This window comes from Dipodomys ordii, unplaced genomic scaffold (assembly GCF_000151885.1).
Source record: "Dipodomys ordii isolate 6190 unplaced genomic scaffold, Dord_2.0 Scaffold18, whole genome shotgun sequence".
Classification (NCBI taxonomy): Eukaryota; Metazoa; Chordata; class Mammalia; order Rodentia; family Heteromyidae; genus Dipodomys; species Dipodomys ordii.
Window position 1 is genome coordinate 7203741 of NW_012267234.1, and position 19733 is coordinate 7223473.

The following is a 19733-nucleotide window of genomic DNA, read 5'->3' on the forward strand; positions in this document are numbered from 1 at the left end:
GGTCTGCACCGGAAGTGCATGGTCTGCCGATGTGGTATCCAGTGACTGTGGTGTCAGCCTCCCGCTCTTGTTTCTCTGACTGGGTATTTGCTTTGCACCATGGCGGTAAGGAGTGAAATTAGGGAGGGGTTCACATCAGCAAAACGCTCCCGGGGCTAGGAGAGTGAAGAGGAATTTGGAGTGGGCCAGAAGGGGCGCCATGCAATGGCCGATTGTAGTAGAGTGAGGGTGTTGGGGAACGGAGATGGCGGCGAAAGACCAGAGTAGAGCTACTCCAGCCTCGGCTGGAGAGGGGCGCCGTTCACCTCCACCCAGGGAGTGCCTCCAGCCAAAAGCTGGACTTTACCAGGGTAGCTAGAGAAGGTATTAGCCCAAATTGGATTGTTTCAGGGTGAGCAGGAGGCGATCATAGCAGAGTGCTGTAAAGATGGATGTCAGCTCTAGACACGCTTGGAAGAAGGGTGGACATCCTGGGGACCGTTTGAGCATGAGGAGGATCTCGCTGAGGTGCAGGTGGAACTTGGTAGCTAGCCAAGTTGGTACGGGGAGTGAGGAGGACTATGGCTGAGAATAGCCCTGACAGCATTTTATCATCCCTCTACAGCCCAAAGGCAAGGTGGGCACTAGGGGGAAGAAGCAGATATATGAAGAGAATAGAGAAACCCTAAAGTTCTACCTGCGGATCATTCTAGGGGCCAATGTAAGTAATTGCCTCCTTTCTTCTATATTTATTCATAGCCCCACAGTCATCAGCCTGTTTGATGAGTATGGACACCATCTAATAGCTGTACCATAATAGAACGGAGAGATAGTTCTATTCTATTTCTTCCTACAGGCCTAGCCTAGTGGCGACCTTGAAAGAGGAAAAGGCCCTTGGATTAGCTAGGAAAACTATTTTGCCCCAAGAAGGGAGCTCCCAGGTGCACTTGAACGCAAATACTCTTATATGGCCAAAGCTCCAGCAAAGAACATTTAAAAAAAAAAAAAGTATGGAGGAGAGGCTAGTTGTGATGGTGCCTGCCTGTAATAGCTGTTTGGGAGTCTGAAGCAGGATGATCAAGAGTTTTCTGACATCCTGGGCAGCAAAGGCTCTTCTCTTGTCTCAAAAAAAAAAAAAAAAGAAAGAAAAGCAGGGCTTTAGTTCAGTAGTGTGTCACTTACCCTGATTCAATTCAGGATACTCCTCTCATCCCAAAAAACACAGGAATGAGAAAGGATTCAGGCACAGAGAAAGTGCTAATTAGTGAAAGTAAATCCCAACAAAAAATAAAAATTAAAAAAATGTGTCGGGTACCAGTGGCTCACACCTGTAATCCTAGCTACCAAGGAGGCTGAGATCTGAGGATCATGATGAAAAGCCAGCCCAAGCAGGAAAGTCCGAGACTCTTATCTCCAATTAACCACCAAAAAATCGCAAGTGGTGCTTTGGCTCAAATGGTAGAGCACTTGCCTTGAGATCAAGAGCTGAGGGACAGTGCCAGGCCCCAGAATTCAAGCCCCACGACTAACAAAAAAAAAAAGAAAATGGTTGCCCTTACCACCCCAGGTACACAGGCAGACTTGGCTTTGAGAGTCAAATCTGATTATTTAAAGTCAGGAAGCAGGACCCTTCCTTCTACCCCAGAACTACCTAGCTTTTCCCAAAGCCTGGCTTAATTCATGGTCAGAGTTGAGAGAATCTTGAAAGAATTCTGTAGTTTGGAGATAAGCTTTCAACTCAAACCTGACTCTCTCTTTGTTTGCAGGCCATTTACTGCCTTGTAACCTTGGTCTTCTTCTATTCATCTGCCTCATTTTGGGCTTGGGTAAGTGTTTGCATCCCTGGAAGGTAATTGAGTGTAGGGTCAGTGGCTGCCCTTTGATACCCCTGTTTTTGGTCTGCAGATGGCCCTGGGCTTTAGTCTGGCAGTATATGGGGCCAGCTACCACTCTATGAGCTCAATGGCTCGGGCAGCCTTCTCTGAGGATGGGGCCTTGATGGATGGTGGCATGGACCTCAACATGGAGCAGGGCATGGCAGAGTGAGTGTCCCCCACCGCCAGCCCAGGTGAGCGGCCCCAGGACTGGGGCTCTGGAACCTGAGGGCCCAAGACCACAGCTACTTACAACTTGAGTAGAGTGGAAGGGAGCCAAATGGGCCCACCTACTGTCTTTGGCAGCCTCTCTTCTATCCACAGGCACCTTAAAGATGTGATTCTACTGACAGCCATTGTGCAGGTTCTCAGCTGCTTCTCCCTGTACATCTGGTCCTTCTGGCTTCTGGTGCGTAGTCTGGAGGAGCCTCTAAGCATGTAACCCTTCCCAGTCTTCCTTCTTTGTACCTAGCTTCAAGTTACCTTTTCTCCCCTAGGCTCCTGGCCGGGCCCTTTACCTTTTGTGGGTAAATGTGTTGGGACCCTGGTTCACAGCAGACAGTGGCTCACCAGCACCAGAGCAAAATGAGAAACGGCAGCGCCGACAGGAGCGGCGGCAGATGAAACGGCTATAGCCATTGATGTGGCCACAGGCTGCTAGGCACTGGCTAGCTCTCTCAGGATATATGCCTCTCATGCCTGGAGCTATGAGGGCCTAGTCCAAGGGCCATAAGCGGCCTACAGCATAGGATTGTTAAATAAATGACTTACAATATGGCTAATGGCTGTGTGGCAATGATGAAGGACAAGGCTACAGGCCCAGCTTTGTGAGAAACTTGAAAGAAGAAAGTACTCTTGACTAAGTAGGAAAACTTTATTTTTCTCCCTGAGTAGGGAAATGGACACACATACACACACACACACACACACACACACACACACACACATCTCCACATACATCCTAATACTGCTCAAGGCACTGGCCCATGGACACAGGGTTCTGGGACCAGATTGCTGCGCAGAGCCCTTTTCACTCTAGTATCTCATACTGCAAGAGCATCCAGACACGTATCCTGAAGTCAGCCCCTTCACACCTCCAGGCCAGGAGCTTTGCTCAGTCCCAGTGCCTGCACCAGTTCGTCTCCAAGCCCACTCTTCAGCGTCCTTCTCACTGCAGGGACAAAGCAGGGTTGGAGTGATCTATGGGTCTAAGGTGGTGGGCTTGGGTTGGGGGCTGGGGTACTCACAAGACTTGCGGTTGCCACGGGAACGTTTCCTTTCCCGAGCAGTTAAGGCACGAGGACTGCTCTTGGTTACTGACTGCACCAGCAGGTCCATAATCTCATCGGATGTGTCACTGGGTAAACTGGAGCCTGAGGGCTCTTCAGGAGGTGCAGTAGAGGACCCCACTGCTGGGTGTGTGATTGGGGAACTGTTCTGGACCATGCCTGAGGGAGACCAGATAGCAAAGTGAGGTCAGGGTGGCCCAAGAACCCATTTCCCCCAGCAGCTATGAATCGTACCTCTGCTGCGGCGGTTATGTGTGGTGTCCTCAGGCCTGCTGATCAGCAGACTCTTCATACTGGCGTGACTGTCAGCATCACCCCGGCCTGGCCCACTGCCCACTGCCACTGGAACAGATGGGTTGCTGGGGGCTTCCCCAGCCACCCCTGAGAACTTCTCTGTCTGGAGAAGGGAGAAAGATGAGCTGGGATCAGGGAAGGGGAACTGTGGGAATGGCAGTCAAGACCTAAAAAGACATCCACCTCTGTGATCATGCGTCCCCGGGTCTTGTTGCGTTCCCGGTACGTGGCCCGCTTCTGCTGCTGCTGTAGAACCCGTTCTCGGCAAGTCCGATACTCAAGTGCAAACTCTCGCAGCGTGTGGCAGAACTGCATGATGCGCACTTCCTGAGCTGCCTGTGCAGTGTAGCCCAAGTAGAGCAGGAAGGCATGGAACCTAGGTGAGTTGAGGTGACCATGAATCCTGCTTGGTGTCTGAGAGATGGCGGCAGCCGTCCTCTCTTACTGGGCCCATGCCTTACCTGTTACAGACTCGGCGGTGCACAACCCTCAGCATGGCAACACGGCGGGCACACTGGGCCAGGAAATGGGTGAGGCGGGCACGTAGAGCTGGGGCTAGTTCATGTTTAGCCAAGCTCCGTAGACTCTCCTCAGCTGCCTTGCTCCGGCGCTCCAGCTGCCCCAGGTTCTCTGTCAGTTGCTCAAAATCCACCTGGAAAAGAAAGTAGGTATATATGCTGTCCCCCCATAGATGAGACATTGCCTGGCATCAAGATAGCTTGTATGGAGCTGACCAGCCTGGGCCCTAGAGACACAGCTGAGGTTCAGCCTATGCTTTTGGCTGGGAGGGAGGCTGAGGCAAGAGTGAAACCTGAGCAACATACTGAGACACATCTCAAAACAAAAAGCTCACAGTTTGACATAAGAAACATACAAGTCCATTGGATCCACTAGTGAACAGAGAAGTCTTCTTGGAGGAAATGGCAGCTAAACAGACCCCAAGACTGTAGGCATGGCTATGCCAAGAAAAAAAACATTTGTGGCAGGAATACAATTGACACACCTGTAGCCTGAGCAAGCCCTGGCACATTCAGAGCAAATGAGAAGAGGAGGAGCCAGCCCAGGGAGCTGTGCTCCCTCAAGCCTTGGCTAGTCTTGGAATCTCTGGCTGATGCTAACCTTGGCACAGCGGGTCAGGGCAGGGATTTCTGAGTAGAGGTCGGAGGAATCAGGCCGTGTCTGGATCACCAGGGAGCAGAGATGGTATAGCAGGGACTGCCGGCGTACTGTGTCTTTTACCTCTGATACCTTCTCCAGGTAGCTCAGCTCAAAGCCACTGCTCTGAAAGGACACTGTATGAGCCTGGGGCTGGCTCACTCTGGAGCCCTGATCCCTCGTCTCTGTGTTCTTTCACTCACCTGGGAGCCATTGAGGAAGTTGCCCACAGCCAGCAGGGTAGCTAGGATGCAGTGGAAGGTGGCATTTTGCACCAGCTGTTCCATGCCCACTTTCAGGTCAAACAGTGGCTCTGCGATTTCCTGTTATGGGAGACCCGGGGTGCTTAGAATACATGGTTATCATTCACCTATCCCCACCACCTATCCCACTCCACAATCCAGATACCCGTTCCATGCCGTCATAGTCTAGCTTGAAAGCCCAGAGTTGTAGGCGGGCAGCCAGGCCCCCAATGGAGGCAAGTGTCATCAAGAAATTCTCAGCTGGGCCCAGCGGTAGATCAGGGTTGGCCAACTGGGCTTCCTCAATCTTTTGCCTTTCCTCCTCCGTGGGCATCATGGTCAGTAGTTTCTGAAGAGCAACCATCACCCCTTATTACTGGCCTGAGGCTTTGGGCATTAGCTCAGGCATCTGGGAGATGCCTCAGGTTCTAGGGGAATCCCAGCAGAAATGGCAGGCCCATGTTCACCAATGCTGATCGGAAACACTGACCAAAGGACAGGGCCAGGCTTTCCATCTCCCTTTTCACATCTGAAGGGTCATGTGTCCTTACCTCAATGCCATCCTTGCTGACTGCAAACTCATCAAAGTTTTGCAGGGCAGCCTTAATGACATGTACAGGTGGTAACGTGGTTAGACCAATGTTGATGGCGTTGCTGCGTTTGGGGTCTAGTACTGTGGTCATTGTCCGGCGGCCCTCACCAGCTTTCTGCAAGGTTAGGGGAAGGGCAGAGCAAAATGAAGGGACTGGCCGGGCGCTGGTGGCTCACGCCTGTAATCCTAGCTACTCAGGAGGCTGAGATCTAAGGATCACGGTTCAAAGCCAGCCCGGGCAGGAGAGACCGTGAGACTCCTATCTCCAATAAACCACCAGAAAACCAGAAGTGGCGCTGTAGCTCAAGTGGTAGAGCGCTCGCCTTGAGCTGAAGAGCTGAGGGACAGTGCCCAGGCCCAGAGTTCAAGCCCCAAGGCCAACAAAAAAAAAATGAAGGGACTAGCTGGGGCAATAATCTCAACAAGCAACTCCAACATCCTCTAAATGGCCCAGTGATCCCAGAACTGGTGATATAGGACAGGTAAGGTACTGAGCTGCCTTGAGCTTCTAGTGAAGGCTCTTACTGAACCTCTTAGATAAGTTCCTTTCCATTGTTGACCTCAGCTCTTCCCCATATGGAGAAACTAGGGACTAGCTCCAAGAGCTCAGTCCTTTGAGCTCATTCCTCCCACTTTTAGTACGTATACCTTGGAGGGTAGTATGTCCTTGGCTCGAGACTCGAACAGATGTTCCAGCCGGGCTGTATCCACAGTGACAGGCTCCAGGGAGGCCCACAGGGTAGAGCAGGGTCCAAAGCGGCTTCCAGAGCCCCCTTGTCCCCCAGCCAGCTTTAGCTCCCGCCAGAAAAGTTTTACTGTCTTCCTCTTGGTGGGGATGGCTGGACCATCAAGTGCTGAGTGGGGAGGAGGGGCAGCCAGCGGTGGGGGGGGTGGGCAGGGTCCTTTGATGGGTGGGAGAGGTGGTGGAGGAGGAGGTGGCGGGCCTCCAGAGATTAAGGGAGGTGGGGGTGGGATCCCTTTTCCAGCTTCCACAGGCTCCACATTTAGCATGTCCTGGTCTTCATCTTCCCCCAGGTCTGAGAAGTCTAGGTCCCCAATGCACAGCTTGGGTACACGGGTAGGGAGATCATGGATGGGCTCAGCCTTGGGGCTTGATGGAATCAGTGGCTCCGTGATCTCTGGCTCAAGACTCCGCTGAGCCTGGAGTAGGATTCGGGACACAGGGCTCTGGGGTGTTCTGGGTACAGGGGCTGGCTCTGGGGAATCCCATAGTTCCCGGGTGCCTAGCAAGAAGAAAGCAGCTGTCAGCCTCATGCCTTCTGTGGGGCAAGAAAGAACAGGGCATTGTACCTACAAACTACTCACCTGAGGACCCATCAGCCTCATCCACCATGGCCCCAGCCAGTGCCTCTGCCCGGCCCTGGGCCAGTGCAGCCTGCTTCTCAGTTTCTGCTGCTGCCACATTCTCCAGGAACCGGGCTCTGAGGGGAAGTACTTGTCAGTGACAGTGTCTGACATAAGCCTAGCCCAAGGTGATGCACATGCCTTGCTGAATTCCTAGGCACTGCCCTCAATTGCAGGCACACACAGGCACAGGGAACAGTCCATGCACTGAGCAGACCCCTGCCACCCCAAGCCAGCCTCTGTTCAGTCTTCTTATGGGGAGAATTAACTACCAATCCAGCAATCCTAGGCCAAAGTACAGGGAGATGTACTTAGCATCTACTTGCAACCTTTGTGTTTACTGTCCTGATTCTAGACAAGAGCCATTAGACCATAGGAAGGGGACAGCTATCACAATGGGCACATCATACTCTCTCCCTCTTGGCCTGTCTGGCAGCTTCTGGAAGCTATGTCTAGAAGCATACCTGGGAAGTGGCAGGGACTGTTTATGTTGAAATAATGAATGTGATCCAGTGTTTCTTTCTGGCCTCTCTAACCTCTGCTGGCCTTCAGTCTCTGCCTTTCTTTTCGCCTTAGGTTGCTCTATTGCCCCCCACACCACACAGCACCCTAGATCACCTCCCTGCCCTATTCCCAACTCCCCATCTCTGCCTAAGTTGTTAAATTATTATTAGAAGCATAAGGACCTCTATGACCACAGTGGGATGCTTCTTAGTGCTTAGTTTGGGGGTTACTAAAGACTGGAAGAGGGAGGAGCCAAGAGGCTGCCCCCACCTCCTCTCTCCTCCACCCCCCCAGCTATGGTAGTAGAGGACATATGAAATCCCTGTTGGAGCAGCAATGCTGAAGCCCTGAGCACAAGGCAGGTTTGGCAGGCTGGCTTCTGTACTTACTCTAGCCTGACCTGCCCCATAGGGGACTGAGGGACAGGTGGGCTCTCAGGGGCACTGGGTAAGGGGATAAGAGGAAGAGATGGTAACTATGGTGCTGGTTCCAGCCCAAGGCCCATTTGTTTGATCCCACACAGAGCTGGAAAGGGTTCCTTCCCAGCCATAGGGAGGGAGAGGAGGAATGAGGGTGGCAGGATATGGGGAAACTGGAAATGGAAGACTGACATGAAGCTGGAAAGAGTGCAGCAGTGATCAGGAGTGAGAGAGAAACAGAGATGAGAGGCTACAGGGAGACAGATGACAAGAGGCAAAGGCAGGTGGAACAATGGAAGGAGATAAAGAAAAGCCACAGGAGGAGGTTCAGTCAGAGCCGAACCTCACCCCCTAGCAGTCACTTACCAAATGGGAGCAGTTTGGTGAAGTCTGGAAAGAGAGAAAGCACGCGTTTGGGCAGAGGAGGCTGAGGGCCCATGGAGGGGCACAAAGTGGAGGGACAGCTGGAGATAGGACATTGGGGGTCACCCCTTTCTCCCTCCTTACTTGTAGATGCTTCTCTCACAGGAGCTGTCCACTGAGGACGCCATGGAAATGGAAGGAAAGAGGTTCACCGAGGTGATAACAGAAGCAGGGCTTGCAGAGCTGGAGGTGGGGCTTGTGCGTGGAGCAGGGCCAGTTGAGATGGGGCCAGTTGGGGAGGCAGGGCCTGTGGAGCTAGAGGCAAGGCCTGTCAGCAGATAGGGCCAAACCTGGCCATTCACTCCTCATCCACCCAGGCCCTTACTTACCTAGCTTCTGGAGCACGCACAGGACAGCCACCCCCTTCCAGAGATCTGCGGCTCCTCTTCCCCTCCTCTGAAGATGGCTTTCGCCGCTCCCGCCGGCCACCTGCTGCAGCTGCTGCTGCTGCTTCCTCCATGTCCCCATCCTCCAACCGAAGGGCACTCTAATGGAGGTGGCCAGAATGTAAGCAAGCATCTGAGGTTAGACTGGGTGCTGGGGAAATGCACTTTTTTACATCTGGCCTACCTCATAGAGCATAAGCTGTGTACGCAGGTCCACATCTGTACCAGGGGTGCCCAAATGACGCTGGACCAGCGTCTCCATCCCCTGCTGCTCTAGAGCATCTGTCACATCGTAGAAGGAGTCTTGGTCAGGCAGTGCAGCCAGCGTCTGAAGGGAGAGCACAGGAAGCCAAGGTTAAGGTTCGTAGGGGCCACAGGTCAGGACCCACAGGTACTCAGTCGGCACCTGGTCGCCAGCCCACACCTTATTGATGAGGGTGATGGTGTACACCAACAGCTCTGGGTCAGCACCATTCTTCTCCTCTAGGATGGACACCAGATTGGCCCAGGGAAGAGCACCTACCACATAGAAATGGGAGCAGTCAGGGGGCAGGCAGGGAGGAGAGAGGGCTCTCAATCGGAGGAGGAGAGATGGATAGACAGGCTCTGACCGGTGGTGCTGGCCACAGAGTTGACTGCCCGGATGAAAAGAGGCGCGTTGTTCTCAGAGTATTCCACAAACACCAGCAGCAGCTTCAGGGCGGTCTTCACCACTAAGCGGGACTTGGAGGGAAGGGAGAGAAGTCACCACATGTGAGAGGGGCTTAAGCCAGACCATGTCTGTGGAAGAGCTTGTGAGGCGAGACCAAGAGAGAAATCTAGGTAGAAAGACTTGGGCTCCAGCCCCAGGCCTGGGAGAGTTTTTTTAGGCTGAGGGGCCTCAGACTCAGTCCATTCCAGCCCACAGAAGAAACAGGCTCAGGAGGAAGCAATGAGAAAAGCATGCATGACTGGGTGTGCAAGGGCCACTTACCAGGCTGGCACACAGTGTATACAGCCACTGCACTGTCTCACTATGGGCCACCACCCCCAGCATCCCATCCACGAAAAGCATCAGCTGGCCCAGTGCTGGGAACACAGGAATAAGAAGAGGTCAGTTGGGAATGGGGAGGCAAAGGTGTAGAGGGGAGCAGGACAGTGGGGCGAACCTCGAAGGATGTAGCTCTGGTAGTTGTGGTCAGCAGCAGCACCCACGCGGATCAGGCAGCTCAGCCCCTCTGAGTGTACAAATTCAGGTACCAGGTCCTTGTCTTCCTAAAGGTACCATGAGGGAGTTTAGGACACCCACTGTGGGACACCCACCCTCAGCCTACCTCTGGGGCCTCACCTGGAAAATCTGCTTCAGTGAGAAAAGGGAGCGGCGGAGCTCAGGGCCACTGGAGCCGTACAACTTTTCTGCAAGAAGTGAGTGAGCATGAAACCCTCAAGGGGACACAGATACCTTCTTCCAGTGATACACAACCATAAAGAAGATTCTAGTAATCTCAAACTTCTCTCTCCTCCATTCCCTGACTTTGGACTCCCCCCACCCCCCACCTCCACTACCAGCATCATTACATACTAGCTAAGGCATCAGCTCTGGCTCTAGGAAGAGCTGTCAGGGGAGAGCATGAGGGCAGCATGCGGGGGGGGGGGTCATCTGGGCTCTGATTGATTCTGTCCATGTCTAGCATAGGCCTCAAAGAAACTAGGCCATCTACGTTAATGGGGGGGCTGGGGGATGGATAGTGGGGACTGCTGAACACTGAAGCCTTCACATACTCACCCAAGATAGCATTGACCCTCACAGAGAGCTGGGTTCTCAGGATCAGGGTGGGTTTCCTCCCTTTGCTGAAATCAAGCAGCCAGGTCAGCAGCTCATTCATTCTTCAGAGTCCCACCCTGCAAGCCACCCCTGGCCCCACTCCTTCCTTCCGAACAGCTATTCCAAGGGCCCAAGGGTTGGTCAGACAGGAGGGCTTGTGCAAGCACAGGTATCTCAGGTATGTGAGAGCCCCTACTTCCATCCTGGGCAGTAGATTATACTGGCCAGGCTTGGGGATTTCCCTGGCACTGTTCTCTGGGAAAGCAGGTGACCCATAGCCCAGGCTGTAGATCAAATGTCTCAGCTCCTGACACTTGAGCTGGTGGGGCAAGGATAGGGCTTTGCCCAAACCCTTTCAAGGGGAGGGGAAAGGGCTCCCTGGCCCTATCAGCTCTGACCTGATCTCCTCATAGAAGCCCTCCAGCATCTCTCGCTGCTCTTCTAGCGACAGCTCAGCGTCCAGGTAGTATCCAGAGGGAGATACTTGTAGGGCACAGTCCTCCAGCTGGAGACAAAAGGCAGAGGTGAGGGCTGGGACTAGAGTTGGATGTTGAATGTCTCCTAACAATTCATGCATTAAAGGCTTGATCCACAGGGTGGCGCTATTGGGAGGTAGTGGAACCTTTGTGATGTGGGTTTTTGGTTTTATTTTTGGTAGTCATGGGGCTTGAACTCTGGGCCTGGGTGCTGTCCCTCAACTCTTCAGCTCAAGGCATCACTTCCAGTTTTCTGATGGTTAATTGGAGATAAGAGTCTCACAGATCTTTTTGCCCAGGCTAGCTTTGCACTTCAATTCTCAGATCTCAGCCTCCTGAGTAGCTAGGATTACAAGCGTGAGCCACCAGCACCCAGCCATGTGGGGATTCATAGGAGGCTCTTAGGTGCCCTTGAAAGGAAATAGGGGACCCCAACCACTTCAGTCTTGCTCTTTACTTCCTGGTTCACAAGATTTAATAGTCTGTAATGAACTCTGGCCATGATGTGGCAGCCTCACCAGAGGCCCAAAGAAATGAAACCACCTGATATGGGACTCAAACTTGATAGCCACACACACACACACACACACACACACACACACACACACGCCCCTGAGTATGGCAGAGAGGCTGTGTATTACTCCAGCAGTTGTTTCTCAAGCTCCTACTATGTGCAGGGCCCACCTGTCTCTTGCCATCTCCTCTCCCAGCTAACATTCTCCTACTGTTTAGTGTTCAGATTGGATGCCATTTTTGCAAAGCCCTCCTGAATCATATCTCTGGTTTGTGCATCCTCTTCATAGGTCTTATGGCATTATAACAATACTAGTCTCATTCCTCCTTAACTGGGTTCTCTTAATTCGGGCACCCTGCCTGTCTAGCTTGTATACCACCTGGTACAGAGTAGGTGTCACCAAGTGTTTGTTAGTGAATATAAATGAGGAAGGGGCATGGAGAGGAAGTTGCTATCTCTGAGGAAGCTTACAGTTGGGTGGGGTGATAAGCTGCAGCCAAGAAGTATTAAAGCCTGGAGAAGGTGCAGGGAGGAGCAAAATCCAGTGAGTCCACGTGTCTGAGAGTAGAACTGATTTGTAGACTCCCCTGTCCCTCCAGGCCTCAGAGGCTTTGATCTCTCCCCAAGGGGGCTGCCAGTTACAATGCTCCATGGTCCTACCAAGTCCTCAGATTTTGGGGTCTGATCCAGTTAGTCTTCAGTGGAATCCTAAAACCTGCATTTGTTGTTGGTTTGGGGTTTTTTTGTTTTGTTTTTGTAAGCACTGGGGTTTGAACTCAAGGCTACATGCTTGCCTGGCTAGTGTTCTATCATTTGAGCCACACCCCCAGCCTGGCTTTTTGCTGGTTATTTTGGAGATGGAGTCTGGAGGACTTTTCTGTGAGGGCTGGCTTCAAACCATGATCCTCTAGATCTCAGCCTCCTAAGTAACAAGGATTACAGATGTAAGGCACTAGCACCATGGCTTGAAACCTACAATTGTAAGAGGAGGGTACATACTCCATCCATATGTACACTTCTGATGTTTCCCTCCCTCAAGGCTGGTTCCACTGCACCCCTACCAGGTATGGTGCTTGGCCCCTTGTGAAGCACTTATAAAGAAGTGACTCCAGACACTCTAGGCAGCGCAGCTTCCAGACATTTCCCCCATGACACAGGGCTGCCGTGCAGGGAGGGCTAAGCAAAGTCTCTTCTGCTTGAGTGACTGACCCTTAAGGTGCCCACCTCTGGGGTGGCGAGGGAGGGGGGAAGGGAGGAGGGTCTTCTGGTCTCCCTATCAGGCAAGTCATTTGTCTTATTATTTTATCAGCTCTGTCCTGCTATAGACTTTACCCAAGGGATTCCAACTACTCTTGTTCCCCAGGGAGAAAGAGTGCAGCTCTTACCCTTGTGTCTATAGAACACCCCTGCTCAGGCCTCCGAGCCTGACCTGGCTCCTTCCTGGCAGTTTATAGGGCCCTTGGGTGACTCCCCTCCCCCCTTGCCCTGGGACATGGGACACAGGACAAACACTCCAGCCTGTTCTCTGTCCCACTTCCTGCCTGGCTGCCTGCCCTTCCCTGGGCGCCTTGGGCGGGCCTGGCCTCTTTCCCCTCCCAGGGAGCAGAGTCATCTTCTCCGGGGCCCTACTAGTCACAGGCAACAGTGCCTCAAAATTAGTGCGTCTTACTCAGCGCAGCTGAGGGCATCCTCACATTTCTCCGGATCCCTTTACCCACAGAGTGACTCAACAGCCTACCCATCTCACCCCCCTCGCGCTCCAGCTGCGTCTCCTTGTGCCTTGGACTGGAGAATTTGGGGACCCTAGAAGAACAAACTTGCAGCAGAGTTACAACTTCCTCCTCAGAGATCACATATAAAACAGCTCGTTTATCTGAACATTCACGAACCAGGCTGGTTTTAGGTGCAGAAGACATAGCAGGAACCATAATGTCTTGCCTTCCACTCCTTTTACCACACAGAAGACAGAAACTTCAAGAGCAGGACACCAGTGGCTCACGCCTGTAATCCTACTACTCAGGAGGCTGAGATCTGAGTATTGCAGTTAGAAGCCAGCACAGGCAGAAAAGTCCCTGTGAGACGCTTATCTCCAATAAACTACTCAAAGTCAGAAGTCACACAGTGGCTCAAGTGGTAGAGCACTAGCCTTGAGCACAAAGAGGCTCAAGGACAATACGGACACCCTAAGTTCAAGCCCCAGGACCAGCAAAAATAAATAAAAACAAAAACAAAAACAACTCTGTTCAAGCCCCAAAATGGCACAAAAAAGAAAGAAGGAATAAAAGAGAGAGAGGGGGGAAGAAAGAAAGAAAGAAAGAAAGAGAAAGGAAGGAAGAAAGAAAGAAAGAGAAAGGAAGGAAGGAAGAAAGGAAGAGAAAGAAAGAAAGAAAGAGAAAGAAAGAAAAAGAAAGAAAGAAAGATTCTGAAACAGTCATGTACTGGTGATTCATGCTGGTAACCTTGGCTACTCAGGAGGCTGAGTTTTAGTGGATGAAGTTTGAAGCTAGCCAGAGAGAAGTGTTTACTAGACTCCATCTCCAAAGTAACCAGCAAAAAGCAGGGCTGGAGCTGGGCACTAGTGGCTCACGCCTGTAATCCTAGCTACTCAGGAGGCTGAGATCTGAGGATCACAGTTCAAAGCCAGCCAGGGCAAGAAAGTCCATGAGACTCTTATCTCCAATTAATCACCAGAAAACTGGAAGTGGTGCTGTGGCTCAAGTGGTAGAGTGCTAGCCTTGAGCTGAAGAGCTGAGGGACAGCACCCAGGCCCAGAGTTCAAGACCCACAACTGACAAAAAAAAAAAAAAAAGCAGGGTTGGAAGTGTGGCTTAGGAGGTAGAGTACTAGCCAAGATAAGCAAGTACAAGGACCTATGTTCAAATCCCAGTACTGAAAAGAAACAGAAAAAGCTAACAAGTACATGTAGTCACAGCTTTCATGGGCTCTAGGAATGGGGAGAGGTGGACTGCTATAAACACTGTAAACACTAGAACTTGACCAAATTACATCTGGTAACCACTCACACACCAAGGTATAAGATCAAATATGGCTGCACCAGCCAAAGCTGTACATGCGCATAGAGAGGGCTCCTGCTCCATCCCTGCTGAGTCAAGAATGGCTTTCTCCTTCCAGGATACCATTTAGGCAGGGAGTCTGAAAGCTCAGTGTCTACCTCTCCAGCCTCTTCAGCCTCTACCTCTCCAGGCTCCTCAGCTGAGCAAGTTAAGTCCTTTCCTCTTCATCACTTCTCCTGACCAGTCCTGGCAGTCCATTTACAGTGAGGAGGTCCAGGGATAGCATCCAGCTTAGTGCCTCCAAAGTAGAGAGTGGAGGCTAGGGCCTGGACAACAGCCAAAAAAGGAGACTTCCTGCCAGCAAGATGGTGCTTATCCCTCACACTCCTGTCCCCCTCCTGGGGTCATCATTTTGAGAGCCAAATTTCTGGTCCTTGTTTCTCACACCCTGGGGCTGGGCCAGGCCTGAGCAAGCACAAATCTCTGTCTCTGCGATTAGCTCCATCCTGCTCTTGTCTTCCTCACTTCTCTGGTCTCTGTCATGGGATACAGCCATTCCACATTCCCATTCTTCCCAGGCTCAGCCTCTGGTCCACTACTCTCACACTCAGGCTCTTCTGAAAGCCTAAACTCATTAGTTATGATTATGATTATTTTTTATTCAAGGCTGGGACATAGTACAAGAACTAGCTTGTGAAGCCCTGAGTTCTAACTCCAATACTACCCCCCAATTTTTTTTCTTTTTACTTAGTGCAAGGGATCAAACTCAGAGCATTGTGTGTAGGAGACAAGCATTATACCACTGAACCATTATCTGTCCCCTCCCGTATAGATTCATGTGTTTTATTTTATGTTGAAGACAGAGTCTTGTTATGTAGCCCTGACCAGCCTCAAATTCATGATCACAGTGGCTCATGCCTTTACCTTTAATCCCAGCTATGAGCCTTCTGAGGTTCAAAGGCCAGTGGGGAACAAAGAAAAAGTTATCCTGAGCCAAAACAAGTAGAAACACTTGTGAGTGTGGGTCATCCCGGCCAGCAAGAGTCTTGCCCCAGGCAAAAAGCCAAATCCTATGTGAAAAATAACCTAAAGCAAAAAGGACCGGAAGTGTGGTTCAAGTGCAGGCAATCCCAAGGCCCTGAGTAACGACACCAGTACTACCATAAATAAATAAATAAAATAAATCCAGGGTCTTCTGCCTTTGCACCACCATGCTTTGCTTTCATACAGTTTAATATTGGACCATGGCATGTACTCACCAGTTTTTTTCCCCCTAGCAGTGTAATCTGGTGAGAATGAGTATGCAAGGTGCAAGGGAGATGGGGAAAGAATTACATGCTTAAAGATTCTTATTTTAGGAAATAATTACTGCCTTTCCCTTGGCTCAGAAGGCCATCCTTTCTTGCTATCAAGTGTCTCCATCTCCAGCTAGACCACATCTTCCTGGATGAGATGAAATGGAAATCAGAATTTGTTATGCCTCCTCAGTACCAGATAACTAGACTCCTAATATCTAGATCTTTTTTACAGGTGAGAAAACCAAGGCTCAGAAATTCAGTGAATTGCCCCAGGCAGCATACCCTTGAGTGGAATCGGGGCTAACTGATTCAGATCTTGGGTGCTTGGGTCTTGGAAGTACACCACGGAACCCTGAAGGGGAGGTGGAGTTAGGGCTGGCTCTTCAGTGTTTCCAAAGGCTGGAGACAGCCACCACTCAGCTTCCCCAACTCTGCAAATACCCCAAACTGGTCCTCCCAGTTCAGCAAAGGAACTTGCACACTCTTAACAGTGTCTACCTCTTGCAGCACCTAGGTCATGGGGTCCCTCGCCAGGGTGCTGCCCAGAAGGACCAGTAGGTGGAATGTGCTGGCTGGTGGAATGTGGGGGGCTTAGAGACCCCCTATTCTCATTCCTAATCTTGCACAGTCTTTCTAGAGATTCTAATAGCAGAAAACCAGAGAGTTCCGTTCATCCCCTTACGAGTCCTTAGGAGTGGGGAAAGCAGCTCAGTGACAGAGCACACTTGGTCTTGGGCTTGATCCTTGACACAGAAAAAAAAAATTCTATGGGAAACCTTCAGTTGGTATCTATTTCTGGAGCTCAGGAATAGATGCACATTACAAGAGCCCCTGAGGGTAAACAGAGGCTAAAGTGGGTTGGAGTAGGGTCAGGATATCGGGCATAGCACCATCTTTGTCCTATTCTGATCTTTAGCCTCAGGTGTCTGGGGAAACAAAGTTGCTGAAATGGCAGGATATGTAAGGGTCATCTTTACAGTCAAAGGTTGCTCTGGCTTTTGCTCTAAGGTCAGAGAAGCACTTCAGGTTCCTCTGCCCAAAGCTAGGGAGAAGTCAGAGTTGGCCAGACTAGACAAGGACTGATTCTCAGGGGAGGCTTCCGAGGCCCTTCCCCAAAGGCAAGGTGGATCAATAGCTCTGAAAAGATGCCAGAGGGTTACCTCTCCCTAGGGTGAGGAGCACGTTCTGGGACTAGAAAAACCTTTAGCATAGACAGGAGAAAGACACTCTTGAGTTCTCCTGGGGACACTAGGCCTGGCCCAGGGCACTGCCAGGCTCCCCTCATCAACCAGGCCAGGAGATGAGTCAGGCTGTGGCTAGGAGCTTCCTCTTAGACTTGGAGGAAATGAGCAAGTCTTTCTCAGGCAGACAAGCTCTGAATGGTTTCAAAAGGGAGCTCCCAAGGGGAACTCTAGGCCCAATAGGGATTGGGAGAGGAACTCCAGGGAGAGAGTGGGCCAGCCGCTGCACATACCCAGGAAGAGTGCAGGGTCTGCAGGAAAGATGGAAGCCAGTATCCAGCATGGGAGAGCAGAGGTTTCTCGATTGTGACCTCTCCTCTACTGGATACCCATACACAGGATGAAGCATTATTTATTTCTGTCCCACAGCCTGCCTGGGTTTCCCTTCTAGAAGCCTAGAAAGGCGGACCTGAGTCATATAAGTGCTTTTGGGGCACCCACTTAATAGTACTAGGGGAAGAACCAGCTGCTGGCATTTCCTGCAGGAAGAGCCCTGCACCCCTTTCCTCAATTTACTGATGTCCCTGCTACTGCCCTATTCTCAGTCTCTCTTCGTTTAGCCTTCTATTCTGGGTCTGTGGTCACAGTTTATATTTGGGACAAGCACATCACAGTACATCTGACCATTACTGGCAAAGCTGTCAGCCCTAGGGAGTTCTGGCTCCAAGAACTAGTGTTCTTTAGTGTGCCTTCCACAAATCCTCCCAGGGGGGGGGAGGGGGCAATCCTAGGTGCTCTAGGTGGGAGATCTCAAATTTGGTCACACCAAAAAATACAGAGTTGGGGTGGTAAACTTAAACACATTCTCTATGGAGCTCTATAATGTCCTTAGTTAGGGGTCAGAGAATAGGGTAAGGCACCTGTGTGTGTGTGTGTGTGTGTGTAAGTTTTCTTTCTCTTTCTAAATTGCTGGACAAGGCCTGGAGCAGGCCAGGCAAGTGCCAGACCAATGATAGCCATGCTCCCAGCCCAAGCTTGCCTGATTTTTCTTTCTCTATCTGTGTGTGTTGCCAGGGATCCTAATCCGGGGCCTTGTGCAAACTAAGCACATGCAGGTTTCTAAATGAGGAAGAAGGGATGATTCTGAGCTCTTTACTTCAGTTTATCTACCAGGCCTGCTTCAGTAGGAAAAGAAGGGAGTTCTAGAGCAGGGGGTTGGGAAGAAAACGGTCTTCTCACTAGAGCTCCAAACTTTATTTTTGCACAGAGTTCCAGGGGCCTGGAGGCAAAACTATCTCAGTGCAGCACCTTTCTGTTTAGCACACCTTCTCTACCGAATGAGACAGGTGGGTGACCTCTGGCTGGACACGATACCAGGCCCTACTGAACTGAACAGGACAAGAGGGGGCTGCACCAAAACTTTGGAGGTGTGTTGCATCTTTCCAGCTGTGGCTTGAAAGCAGGGGCTCTGACAGGACGCTCGCCACTCCCCAGGATAATAGTCTCCCGAGCCCTTCCGCCCGCGCTCGGAGGCGGGGCTGGCCGCAGCGCGAGGAATGCGGGCTGGGGGGCCCGGCTCCCAGGGCACATTCCAGGGGAGACCCCGAGCTCAGGGGGCATGTTTGCGCAACTCGGCGCCCAGCTGAGGCTGCAGCCCCAAGTCCCACCCTTCTTCACCTCGGGTCGCAGCAGGCGGGGAACCCGGGGCAGGGAGGAGGAGGGGTGCTCGCCTCTCAGTCTTAGCCCGGAAACAGCGCGCCGGAAAGGGCTGCCTGCGGGGGGCTGAGGGCGGCGAGCAGGAGGGGAGGGGAGAGGAGGTCCGGCAGGCCATCTGGAAAAGGGCCTCTCCATACGGTGCAAAGTCGGCCTCGGGGCGCCAGCAAACTAGGGCAGGCTGGTATTTCAAAATTAGCCGGGCCCGCCCCCCTGATTTCCACCGGCGGCGGTGATGGGGGTGGTGACTCAAAGGGCTTTTCCACTGATGCAGTCTGCCGTGCTCGGCGTAGCCCGGGGCTATGGGGGTTGGCGGATTCCGGGGGATGCCCCTCACCCTGAGTAGTCTCCGCGGCTCGCTCTGTCAGGCCGAGTCCCCACCTGCAGAGGAGCCACGCCTCCCGTCCCCCCTCCCCCGCCCTCCGCCAAGCACCCAACTCAGCCTCCAGACACCATTCCCAGCCCACACCTCCAGCGCCTGGCTCCGCCCTTCCCCCAAGTCCCGCCCCTCACCTTCACCTGAAGCAGGTGGAAGCTGGTATCTCGGCTTCGCCTCCGGGGTCCGCTATAGCCTACACAGCAGCCGCCCTGGCAATCAAGGGTGAGCCTCGAGCCCCTCTTGGGGCCGGGAGAAGGCTCACTTCCAGGGGCAGCCAGGGTGGGCAGACCACAAACTGCCCGGTCCCTTCAACGTGAGAGCGGAACGGCGGAGCGGACCCAGCCCAAGACTTTCCGGCAGGAGAGCACCCGCTCTAGCCTCTCCCGGAGAGGCACCTCCCACTGTAAGGCGCGGTACCTGAACCCAGATCACCCCAACTTTTCTTCGCAATCTCCTCACCTTGAGTGGTGCCCCCAGCAGGCGGTGCAGCGCAGGTATCTGCGCACTCAGAGGCAGCGCCCCGTCCAGGCTGCACGTAGGGGCCCGGCGCGGCTCCGGGAAGTTGGCACATGCGAAAGGGTCGGTGTCTTCCAGGTACTGCACCCTCACGGTCACCACGGATACTGGCTCCCCGTCACTGTGCTCCTCCCCGCCCGCCATGGATCCTGCACCCGCTAGCTCCGCGCGCCGGGGTCGTCCAGCCTCGCAGGGGCTTCAGCTTAGCTGAACTACAATGTTTGGGCCGGGCCGGGCCGGGCCGGACGCCGCTGGAGAGGCGGAGCCAGACGTGGGCGGGGCCGAGGAAGGGGGTGGGGCCAAGACTAGGCCCGAG

At 52.5% G+C, this 19733-nt stretch overlaps 2 protein-coding genes across 2 annotated transcripts; one reads left to right on the top strand and one right to left on the bottom strand.

The window, feature by feature from the left end:
- Positions 1-2: 2 nt before the first annotated feature.
- Positions 3-2635, top strand: Tmem208 (transmembrane protein 208). The gene is made up of 6 exons (XM_013012792.1): positions 3-105; positions 605-700; positions 1746-1805; positions 1885-2021; positions 2178-2262; positions 2351-2635. The coding sequence occupies exons 1-6, from the start codon at positions 100-102 to the stop codon at positions 2486-2488; spliced, it is 522 nt and encodes a 173-aa protein (XP_012868246.1). The 5' UTR covers positions 3-99; the 3' UTR covers positions 2489-2635.
- An 82-nt stretch (positions 2636-2717) lies between these two features.
- On the bottom strand, positions 2718-19614 carry Fhod1 (formin homology 2 domain containing 1). Its single transcript, XM_013013016.1, has 22 exons — positions 19361-19614; positions 10725-10831; positions 10288-10352; positions 9850-9917; positions 9671-9776; positions 9496-9590; positions 9134-9245; positions 8947-9041; positions 8707-8850; positions 8466-8623; positions 8221-8391; positions 6752-6867; positions 6074-6669; positions 5385-5540; positions 5000-5182; positions 4795-4914; positions 4556-4717; positions 3898-4088; positions 3620-3812; positions 3377-3539; positions 3101-3301; positions 2718-3024 (listed from the first exon to the last, which is right to left on the bottom strand). The coding sequence occupies exons 1-22, from the start codon at positions 19559-19561 to the stop codon at positions 2942-2944; spliced, it is 3486 nt and encodes a 1161-aa protein (XP_012868470.1). The 5' UTR covers positions 19562-19614; the 3' UTR covers positions 2718-2941.
- Positions 19615-19733: the final 119 nt, after the last annotated feature.

What these genes read in the sequence shown, in the direction of transcription:
- Tmem208 (XM_013012792.1), top strand. An exon ending in GGATCATTCTAGGGGCCAAT is followed by an intron (nt 701 to 1,745) that starts GTAAGTAATTGC and finishes CTTTGTTTGCAG; the next exon opens with GCCATTTACTGCCTTGTAAC. An exon ending in ATGGAGCAGGGCATGGCAGA is followed by an intron (nt 2,022 to 2,177) that starts GTGAGTGTCCCC and finishes TTCTATCCACAG; the next exon opens with GCACCTTAAAGATGTGATTC.
- Fhod1 (XM_013013016.1), bottom strand. Translation starts at nt 19,561, where the DNA reads ATGGCGGGCGGGGAGGAGCACAGTGACGGGGAGCCAGTATCCGTGGTG. An exon ending in CACAGCTTATGCTCTATGAG is followed by an intron (nt 8,624 to 8,706) that starts GTAGGCCAGATG and finishes CACCTCCATTAG; the next exon opens with AGTGCCCTTCGGTTGGAGGA. An exon ending in GGGGACGCATGATCACAGAG is followed by an intron (nt 3,540 to 3,619) that starts GTGGATGTCTTT and finishes TCCCTTCTCCAG; the next exon opens with ACAGAGAAGTTCTCAGGGGT.